Source organism: Lissotriton helveticus, chromosome 8 (genome assembly GCF_964261635.1).
Source record: "Lissotriton helveticus chromosome 8, aLisHel1.1, whole genome shotgun sequence".
NCBI lineage: Eukaryota > Metazoa > Chordata > Amphibia > Caudata > Salamandridae > Lissotriton > Lissotriton helveticus.
The window spans coordinates 45,983,648-45,995,319 of NC_136069.1; the positions used below are offsets into that span (position 1 = coordinate 45,983,648).

Here is an 11,672-nt window from a genome sequence, read left to right on the forward strand (position 1 = left end):
TCAGAAAATACTCTTCTCCGTAAAGGAATTTGAGTGAATCTATTGATGAGATTTCTAAAGAAAAAATTAAGTGAAAAAGCTTTAAAATGGCAGAGCTCTGCTTCAGGAACCTGTCAACAGAATCTGGAAAAAGAGCTGGCTAGCCTGCCACCTGTAGGGCATGATGGGACACTGCAAGTCAGAGAGTCCATAAAAGCGCAGTATTCTATTCTCATTGTTTTCAGTCCTGCAGCCCATACAGTTACTTTGCCGTATCCTTCCCTTTCATTCACTTTAAAAGAAAGTAAAAAGAGTTACTGATTTCTAAAGACTGAATGGTTTTTCCATCTATCTTTTAAAGTAAGTTAATGGAATTGGAAATAAATCCTGTCTTGAGGCTGCAAATGTTACTTTTTTGTCACATGTACCTTCTGGCTTTTCTGAATTAAGGTGAAAATGTCACTTTGAAAGAAGTGCTTCGGTGCTCCAGCACGTGGGAAGGACTATTTATTGCTTATGTTTTTAATGGTTAATAACCCCAGAGAGAACTGAGATTACAGGTAAGATTTGTTCCTGCCATTGAATATCCCCAGGTGCCAGACTCAATCCCGGAAACTCACAATAGATCTCCTGCGCCAGTAGGTGGCATCGGCTCCCTCTCATCCTTGGTTTTTACATGGATGTGACCTTGTTGGACTCATATAGTGTGACCTTGGTGCTCTGATGTTCATATCTTGCCCATTATCTCTAAGTCCTTATAGGCAGAGACAAGACCAGTGCATTAACAACTGTGAAAATGCAATGTAACATTTAAACAGGAAACTTATTTTTCACATTTTTATCACCAACGTTGAAGTGGGCAGATATGCACGTAGATAAAGTATGCCAGAAGGATTGTTACCAGATGTACGCAACTATTTCTTCTGATGAATACTTCTACCTGTAGATTTTTCAAATTTCCCAGAAATAGCCTCTCCCATGCGGTGGGTCTAAAGGAATGGCCAGATCAGAAAATACTGGAGCACAAAATGGCCATCCCTTCTCAATTCGGAATCCAAGCAATAATTCCTTGCTCATGTGTTAATGGAAGTCCAGGTCGGCACGTAACATATATCCATTAAAGGGTCTTACCTAGCCAGCGATGACGAAGATGCCTTCACTCTGGCGTAACGAACCCGGATTCCTTCTGGTGGTTCCTTTATTGTAAAGGCATAATATATTTTAATGCAGAAGACAATCCATCAGGACAGTGTTCACTTCTGGACCGCCTCGCCTTTCTTGGTGCTCACATACCCAACAAAGAGCTACTTCTCTATAAAAAAATTGAGCATTCTGCTAATTCTCCTAAATACATCTTCTGGATCTGGAATGATATCACAGAGTGTAAGACTGTAGATTCAGCCCTAGAAGCTTCACCTAAGCACAGCAATAATTTGCAGTTATTTTTCCAGAGAAAGATCTTAGACATCTACTCTTCTTTCCCTGCAGATCCCATCACTGAGCAGGCGTCAGGTAGGATGCCTCCCTCTGCTCAGTTGAAAGGGGTGCTTACCGCTTTTCCTGGTCTTATGGTAGGCTGGCTCTCTAATCTATGAGCAATGGTCAAATATGGCTCCCCCTGGATCCTGTGCCCCCCATTCACATCTTACTCCAGGGGTTGTATAGCATTGCCCCATCTTGGTTGACATGTTGAACCTCTCCCTCCTCAGTGGGAAAGTCCCCTCGCAATGGAAACATGCGGTTAAACCGCTTGTAAAACAAACCCAGGACTTGACCCTCTCTGCCTCAGTAATTACAAGCTGATCTATCTTCTACCTGGCCTGGCAAAGCTCTTGGAAAAGAATGTCGATAAACATCTTTCCACCTTCCTTGAGTCCAATGAAATCCCCCATCCCATTCAAATGGGGTTTAGAGCACAGCACTGAAACAGCTTTGCGGCCTGTGGTCGAGAGACTCAAATCACTCTTGGACCAAGGAGGCTCGCAGGCCATTATTCTTCTGAACTTGAGTGTAGCCTTCGACACTGTAGATCCAGGGCTTAATTTGTGCTGGTGCTTAGTACCGGCACTTAATTATCAGGGCCAGGTCTACAGTACATGCATTGCTGCACGTAATTGACTTTCTTTTACCTCACTACTGGTACTGTAACTGGACTTGGCAGTGTCACAGGGTTACTGGTATTTTAGGGAACTCGTTCACATTATCTGCTTCTGAGCTTGTCCATCTGTCTCACTCCAGTCTCATTAATCCACAGTCCCAGTCAGAGTCAGTGCAATCTATGTTCCGCGAACCGCGGCTGCGCTGCCCTTAGTTCAGTGTTCCCGGCCAGTGGGCGGGGGGACACTGTTTGATTTGGGCTGGATAGGATTTTAGTTCTTCAATCTGCGGGGTTGGGCGGCAGCAGGCAGCGTGAGCGTGCGCAGATTTCAGATTGCACATTGCCACGCCCCAGCACACCCGCGCATGGGCCGGTCGCACCCCACCACCGAGTCATCGTGACTGGTTCACAATTCAACGGATATTCAACTGAACTCCCCAGCCAGCGCAACGATGACGTTAGTGGAGGATCGCAGGCTTGCAGCAGTAGTAGTATAGCCAGCCACTAGCCACCACTAGTACAGTAACAGCCCAACAGCTGCAGCACCAGGTGAGACAAGCACTGCAGGCTATCAGGCCCGCCTGGCCGAGTGTGCCCGTATTTATCAGTTAATAACGCACGCACTGCAGTGCACTGTCTGCAGCACTCTGCAGTCATTGTGTGTCCGCGTTCTGGCTTTGTTGTGGTTTGGTTTCGAACACCGACTGATGATGACCCCCCGCCCGTCACCGCCCTCCCCACGTTCCCTCGACCCTACACCCCCCACTCGTTGATAAAGTAAGTTGCTAGACTTGCTAAACTAAGTCTACTGCAGAAAGAGCACGGAGATTGTCTGCATGCGTCTATGGCCGGTAGTAGTTCACCTCTGGCCTTTAAATGTTAGGTAAGCGCATTAATATAAAAAAACAAATAAACAATGTATTTCATTTCTAATGCAAACACTTACATATTTTAAGTAATCCGAACCAGCCGCCCGGCCCACCACGTCAACGAACACACCGCCAAGTTTAAGTTGTAGTAGAAGTAAGCAGTAAGTTAGTTAACTTAACAAGTAGACAGTGTAGTAGCGAGTGCGACGTAGCGTAGCTGCCATTTGCCCGCCGGCGCCTCCCATGCCATGATGATTGATGATCATCATAAATGATGGCAGGCAACTTAAAGGAGAATGGAGATTCATGATGATGTGATGAATCTCTTAGTTCTTCTTAATCTGTTCTCAATCTTATATAATATGTTGATGGCGAGGTGGTGGCCCTTTGTTAGTTCAGTGTTCCCGGCAGGCCCGCAGTAGGCCGGTCGGACTCGGGACACTGATTTGGGCTGGGTTTTGGATCGAGATTTGGTGCAGAGTGGCAGCAGGCAGCGTGCGCACTTAATTTTTCCAGATTGCGCATTGCTGCAGTGCCACGCCCCAGCATACCAGCCGCACCACGGCCAGTGCGGCCATACCCCACCACCGACCGAGTCATCTCAGTCCGAGTGCCACTGCCAGCCCAGCACGACCCGATGACGTTGGCGCTGAGGACTCAGGAATGGCAGCACGCAGCAGTACTTACTACTTTGTAGTAGCCACTACACTAGCCACCTCACCACTACTACTACCAGTATGGTACCGTAGGTGCAGCGGCAACAGCCAGGTGAGGCAGGAAGGCTGGCAGGCCTAGTGCCCAAATCCGTTAATAAAGCAGATCTGCCTAACGCACCGCAGGGCAGGGGCAGTGCACTGTCTGCAATCAGTGTGTGTCTCGGCCGGGTCGGCCGCCCATCATGTTCTTTTGACATCAAAATAATATTTTTCTCAAAATATTCAGACTCAGTGGTCAGATACCAGCCACCAGGCCATGTATTCTCACATAACCACTACCAAATCAGCCAACAAAACTGCAACTATTCCAAAATGAGCATTTTTTTTTTACCTAGTTAAGTTGGCCAAAGTATCCAACTTTGGCAATTTAGGAAGTTTCTAAACACTTCAGACCATTCCGATTTCTGGAGCATTTTTTTCCTGGAGCATTCGTAAGTGAAAACTTTATTTTGCAAGACATTGTTTTCACAAAAATTGGTTTTGCTGAATTTTCCTCCCCATGTGCAGGTACTTATATAGTTGATTTTTAACTCATTTTTAAATTAATTGTTTAGTTAGTGACAATCAAAAATCTCACTCAGTAAATGTGGGCATAGTACTCTAAGCTAAGGCATTAGTGTGTTAGGATGCATCCGTTGTAGTCACTGAGGAACCGAGAGGCCCGGGAGGGGATTCCTCGTGGTCCCAAAATACGATCCACTCTGGTGGCCAGGATTAAAAACATAGGTTTTCTACTTCATCGCCACCAAGGGCATGTGTAGGACCCTAGTCCGTGGTCACTGGCTGCTCCCGTGACGTGTCTCCTCCCATCTTTAAGAGTACCGAGAGACACATCATCGCATACACACCCAAGGTGAATCAATATGTGCCCATTCCTAAAACTTTCCAGTGGCCATGGATTCTTTGCCAGGCATCCTCTATAACAGTAATGGGCACAGTCCTCAATGTATGCATGTTATCATTCTGCCCACAGGTCATACACTGTTCCACATCCCCTATTATTAGTTTATGTGTAATTGGCCATCAATAAACTTCCCTCACACTCGCTTTAGTGTTAATAAGCCCAAGGTGACCTTCAAGGGCCAGAGCAATGAAGTCCTTCTCAGAGCACTTGAAAGAAGACACAGCTCAACTCTCATTACACACAACCCTGGCGATGAGGGATGATGATGGACCACATGTCATTCACCTCTGCATCCCACCTTTGTTTGCCTTAACCTGAAACAAAGCAGGACCACTCTCCTTTGCCTTTATCCACTATTTGCATGTTAAATATATATCCATCACCAGGACAACTGCTCTCTCATGCTGGTCGTTGGCATTCACCACTTCTTTCTTCAGCAGACAGCTCAGTGATCCATCACAACATTTTTCATATCTTTGTCGCCACTGTTGTAATCTGAAGATTGGACTGTAGAAAGTAGTTTGTTGCTAAAACAACACAGAATAGGGTAATGTGTGTTAGCAAAAGATCAGCGTGTTCCCACAGTTGGACAGAGAGAGGCAGACACATGGGCGGTACTGCACATGGGTACCTCATGTCAGAAGAGACAAGAGTGCAGTGTTCTAGTAGCATTAAGCTAGGGAGATAAGGTATATGGTATTACATCTGACGGTTAGCAGTTCCAGTTGAAGATGTGGGTGGAGTGAATAAAGTGGGTGGAGGAAGTGGGTGGAGCCAGAGAAAAGTAGGTGTGGCCTCCAACAAACATTTGAGCACCTGCACTTCATATTTTACAAATTAAGCACTGAGTAGATCACCGTACACTTATCCATAGGATTTCCACAGTGGGCATCAAAGGCCCAGCCTTCAATTTGCTTGAATTGGCTCTCCTCCTTCCTGAAGAGCAGAACTTTCCAAGTGCTTGATCATTCCTGGTACTCTTGAGAGCCTCTCATTGCACTGTTAGGTGCCTCAGGGCTCTTCTTTGAGCCCAACTCTTTTACATCTTTATGTGCTCCCCTTGGCTGAAATTGTCCTGTCTTTTGGGTTCTCTCTGGTTTCCAGTGCAAATGACACCCAGCTGGTGATTTCCATCTCCCCAGATTCAAGCTCTAACCACCGTAGTCTGTCCCCCCGTCTTCAGGAAGTTGGCAGATTGATGGCCAATTGCAAACTGAAGCTCAATGAGGATAAGACTGAGATTATGGTACTGGACAATAATTTCAGCAAAAATGTCCCAACTCCCTTGCCGGATTGCCTTTATGGTCTTTCCAGTCCTAAAGAGGAATAAAGAGTCTAGGTGTGTGGCTGGTCTCCAGTCTTACTTACTATGGAGAACCAAATGTAAATGTACAGGAATTTATATAGCGCAAATCACCAAGCGGTTTCTAAGCGCTTGCTTAGGGAACCCGTCCTGGTATTCCCCTGTGAGATAACCCCGGCAGGGTATCCGCAAGGTGAAAGCCAGGCATCCCGCCGCGAGGGGCCGTTGTGGAGATTAAGCAAGCTATTGCCCAGAGTCGCAGAGTGTGAACCCGTGAATCGAGTAGGCACCGGAGCGAGAATTGTCGAGCCCATGGACATTTTAGGACTCAAGACCCCGCCGAGCCGGGAATTGAACCCTGGTCCCAGGCTGACCTCTGCTTCCAGGTCTGCCTCCTCTAACCAGTGAGCCACACTTCTCCAAACAGTGAGCAAACAAATTAGCTGAACGCTGCTTTGGTGTTCTTGGACTTTTAAGCAAGGTCCTTAATCTGCTACCTTTCGTAGCCAGAAGACTCATTGTCCAAGCCCTTGTCATCTCTCGCCTGGCTTATGGTAATGCCCTCTATCTTGGCTCTGTTTGTTACGTGATGAAAAGGCTTCAGATTATTCAGAATACTGCCGTTGGGCTCCTTGTGAATTTTCCCAGGCACCAATCTGTTAAGAAGGCCTTGAACAATCTCCATTGGCTCTCAGTGGAGCAACGTGTTCAATTTAAGGCCCTCTGCATTTTGCATAGGGCTTTTCATTAGAGAGCTCCTACTCTCTTAAGATGGCTAGCTAGCCCATACTTTCCTGAAGATCATTAAGATCTTCCTCACCCATTTGATGTAGGTCCCCAGAGTCAGAAGATCTAGCTGGGGAGGCTGGTTTTTCTCTTGTCAGTCCTTGAAGACCTGGAATTCTCTCCCTCTGGAACTGCGCCAGCTGTCCAATGAGATGTCCTTTTGTAAGGCCGTGAAAACTTTGCTTTACACTTCTTAACCTTGTTGGCCAGCGGGCAGTATGAGGAGCTGTTCTAGGTTTCCGGGTAGCTATGAGATTTTTAAGGACGCCAGAATTTAATAGAATGATCCCATCTGAATTCCTTCATTCTATGGCTGTATTAACGACTGCCTTTTGTGGCTCCAGCCTGTGTAGCCTCTCTTCCTTTTTGTTGCAGTTGGGGTAAAATGTGGGAAGTGTAATGGGATGCCTTTTATGGAACGGCAGAAAAGGTGCTTTTGTCCTGAGAACCAATTTGGCTGGGCATAAACAGATAAACGGTGGTCAGGCACACAATGTTTGCAATGCACTTGCATGCGGAGCCAAAGTTGTGGTCCAAAATTAATATGGGTCCTCGTAGCTCACAGCATCACTGTTGGCATTTCCTCAAAGTCAGTGTCCTAGGATTCCCAGTGCCTTGGTGAGTTTGGGAGTGGCACACAATATGAAAGAGGTGAAGGCCTGCTCCATTCACAGTCCAGCATGTGTCCCGTGCTGCAAGCAGTCAAGATCTGCAGCTGAATCATTGCTTACTCCAGTATTTATTGCCATTGTGGTTATTAGCAATTTATTGTGGACCATTTACTGGTCGTCCTAACTGAACAGGACAAACTTATTTTGAAAGCAATTTTCTCTTTCTCAGCATAACCTTGGTTTTGTAAACTGTCATAATTCGTTAGGTTCTCTAAGATACTGGGCTTCCCCATTGATATTAATGGTATTCTGGTAAGCATGCACAGCTGGCTGCAGATCTTATCACATTAATTATGGCTCACAAACCAAACATCCAACAACTTCAGGGTCATCTATGCATACATAGTTGTTGCTGCACCCCCCTGAGAGTCAGTCCAAGATACACTATGCTACCTTTTTCTGACAGCAAGCAGCCGTGAATACTCATCTCAACAGAATCTGCTTAGCTGCTCTTTCTGACAACTTATCTATTAGAGGAAGTGGGAAACTTCTGGACAAACTTGCCTTTGAAAGGCCAGATGTGTTGGGTATGAGTGAGTCACATGTCAAACTGCATCTGAATGAAGAATTCATGCTGCTCCCACTGTACTATCTTTTCAAGGGGTACGATATTGGAAGCCAATGATAATAAATATCTCAGTCATCTTTAGATCAGATTGTTTGAGAGCTGCAGTGTGCCCGGCAGTTTCAGGCAGAGCTCATTGAGGCAGATATATTTTCTGGGGATCCAGCTCCTCTAGTGGAGCTTAACTGTGAGTGACTGAACAATACAAAGGTTATTAGTGGAATAGTCTGTACTGTTTTTTCTATGCTCAAGAAAGCAATCTCTGGCATATTTTTAGGGCACCAAAATGTAAACCTACTTATAACTACTGTTTTTCAGAATTTAAGAAAACATTAAATAAACACTGAAATACACAAATCAAACGCTAAAAACCAAAACCTAATTGTGTCTAAGCATTATCTGAGTTTTAGGACGTTGTAGGTATAGTTGACTGTCACAAGCGATCCTTTGCTTGGTTTTTACAGAAAAAAATCTATATATTCTTTAACAAGACGGGGGAAGAACCTTATGAGAAAGGGCCTTTCCTGTTCACAACCATGTAGGGATGTCATGAAAATATCTGGACTACTTCTTTTGGAGAGTTGGGTGCATTGCAGATACTGCTAGTTTTATTCCATTTACCATTGGTGTCTTTCCCTACACTTGTATATCTCGGGTCTCTAAGATCCTTATCGCTGCATTGAATGATTCATATCTAAGGCTGGATTTCTTGGTGTGCAGTTGTAGAAGTGAGTGGTGGTACTTCGTATTGGATGACTGCTCAGCATTTGTTTAAAGGACATTCTCTTTTTATTCAAATGATGTACTGTAATAATACTATGTACTTTTTGCATGTCTTTGTTTTTCTTTATATATTAATTTCCTAACTACAATTTTAACTGTTATTTTCATTCTGCAGCCAAACAAGCGGAGGCGAGAAGCATGCCTGAGGAAGAGTTCGACCCTTGCTTTCAAAAAAGTTACCAACAAGTCTACAAAAGTGAGAGATGCTTTGCCTGTACGGAGTGTGAGAAGAGATTTAACCAAAAGGAGCTTCTTGTGGAGCATCAACAAATCCATGCTGGGCTGAGACCTTACCTGTGCACCAAGTGTGATAAGAGCTTCACTGGAATGACAAGTCTTCTACGGCATGAAAGTTTGCATAGATCATTGAGGCACTATCACTGCAGCATGTGTGAGAAAAGCTTCCCTCGAATGCCAGATCTTCAAAACCACCTAAGAACACACACAGGAGAGAGACCCTATTGTTGTACAGTGTGTGGAAAGAGTTTTGCTCAAAAGAGTAATCTTCAAACTCACCTAAGAATCCATACAGGGGAGAGGCGCTTTCGCTGCACTGTGTGCGAGAAGAGCTTTGTTCTTAAGTCGGATCTTCAGCGGCACCTACGAATACACACGGGAGAGAGGCCGTATCACTGTACAGAGTGTGAGAAGACTTTTACTCAAAAGCAAAATCTTGTAACACACCAAAGAACACATTCAGGATCAAACCCCTTTCACTGCAGTGTTTGTGAAAAGAGGTTTGCCCATAAGTCAGACCTTCTAAAGCACCTAAGATCACACAGGGGAGAGAGGCCTTTTTTCTGTACTGTGTGTGAGAAGACCTTTACTCAGAAGCAAAATCTTCTAGCACACCAAAGAACACATACAGGAGAGAGGCTTTTTCAATGAGCGGCACATGAAAAGAGCGTTCGTATAAACTCTGCACTTCGAAAGTACCTAATAACACCCGTGGGAAAAGTCGCTGTTGCTTTTGCTGCTCGGAAGGTGAGGAGAGATTCTAGCAAAAATAGCAAAGACAGAACAGCTAGACACACAGAGTGATTGCACCTGAATGGTGACATTTCACTGGCTGAATATGAGAAGAGATTCATAAGCAAGTTGCACCTTCTTTGGCACCTGAAGACCCAGAAAGGATGGTACTTTTATTCCCTGTACTATGCATAAAATATTTATTCAGAAGATGCATTTTGTACCACAACTGCGAATTCACAAAGAAAAAAGGTGAACTGGAGAAAGCACATAAAAACTCAGTTACTACCTGCATATCAATTACCATTAGTAAATTTTAACTCTGCAATAACTGGATGTAATTTTTTCCCTTGAAATCTACAAACATGTTAAATCTAGTAGTTATCCAGAATAATAATGTAAATAATAACTGCAGACCACTTGTGCAGATGTGTAAGCTGTTACATCATAACAATGGAACAACGTGTTTTCAATACAGTCATTGTAGACTAGTGCAGAAAAGAAAACAAAGTATAGTGTTGATAGATGATGAAAATGTATTTGATGGTATTCCACATTCTTAAATCTAACATCGAAAATCGACAAGATTCAGCAAAAATCGGATTTATGACCATCAAAATAAACCAATTTAAAAGTAACCACCACTTTTCTACTATCAGATTGTAATCTTAGATGTAAAGAACCATCAAGGAACATTCTGAGAAAAAGTCATGTTTTGGCCCTTGATCTTGTCAGTCCTGTCCCCACTGTAGAGACTCACAAATTACATCGGATCTTTATTTGATTAACAGACTTTGATTTCATTTCACAATCACTTGGGCACCTTCCATGGAAACATCAAGAAGGGTCCTGTGTATTCTTGTAAATTTGTAAAGTATGTTTTGCCGGAGGCATGTTTTTTATTTTATTTTTTATAAAAGTATTTTGCTTTTTATGTCATTAATTTGTTTATTTAAATGCACTTAAGATACTCCTGTTTTGTTGTATCAGTAAAGCTATGAGATATAAAACAATTATGAGCAATGAAAATTTAAATAAAAATGGAAGTCTAGATAACTATGTATTAAAAACATGAAAGTTCAGAGAAAGACAAAGCAGAATGAATAGGATGATTTTCTTCATGGTGGACATCATGCATCAGTCCTAAAAACACTTACAAAGGCTCAATAAGATACAACAAATGTGCTGAGGATAAGACATGCTATGGACAAAATCAAGCTTCCTTGTCCCTCATAGCATATGGGGATCTTTATGTATGTGGTATTTACGTAATACTACCCTAGCCAGAACAGACAGTGGAGCGCTGTACAGGGTCACAGGCAACAAATGAAAGGAGGACATCTGAGCAATATTACTTTCTTCTAACTAAAGGACAAATGCTGCAACTACAGTTTGAGAAAATTTAGGATTACTACTTGGAAACAGCAAGGTAATGCGAGGGTTTTGTAAATTATACGCACATGTAGATGATATGTAGACATTTAGAAAGATTGAATACTTAAGTATACACTTACTAAATTGTAGAATCTCCTTAGTACCCTGGGAAAGTGTCCTCTCCCACATCCTATTAGTACTTTTTGGGGATTTATCTCTTAATGTTGACCCATTATAGTGTTTGAAAACCACATGAGTGGAATAGCCCAGACAGTATTTTCTTCTGAGCCATAAGTTTATATTCTTTATCACCTCCAGTGCACTGTGTCCTTTGATTTTTGGGTTTGCATATCAGGCTTGATTACATTTATAGAGTGGGAGATGGTAGGCAAGGGTTACAATGTCAAGGATTTGAAGGGAGTGCTTTGGAAAAGTATAACTGGGGTATGTAATGTCATCTTAGCACCCATGCATCCATTTATCCAGCCACTGACTCGTTTGTTCATTCACCCTTAAAGCACACACAAAGTCAACAACCTATGCAAGATAAATTAAAACAAAACAAGCACAAAAAAGAAAACATGCTGCCGTCTAACCCCAACGTGAATATGTTTGCAATAACAAAACCTGACATCGCAAGAGTTATACGTCTTGC

The 11,672-nt window shown here is 43.4% G+C and overlaps 1 protein-coding gene across 1 annotated transcript in view; it reads left to right on the plus strand.

Annotated features, from left to right (window-relative positions):
• Window positions 1-10,582, plus strand: part of LOC144772329 (uncharacterized) — a 55,855-nt gene extending 45,273 nt beyond the window's left edge. The window contains exon 9 of the mRNA XM_078656570.1: window positions 8,790-10,582. Coding sequence (XP_078512696.1) covers window positions 8,790-9,562 — 773 coding nt within the window. The 3' untranslated portion in view covers window positions 9,563-10,582. The remainder of the gene's footprint in view (window positions 1-8,789) is intronic.
• Window positions 10,583-11,672: the final 1,090 nt, after the last annotated feature.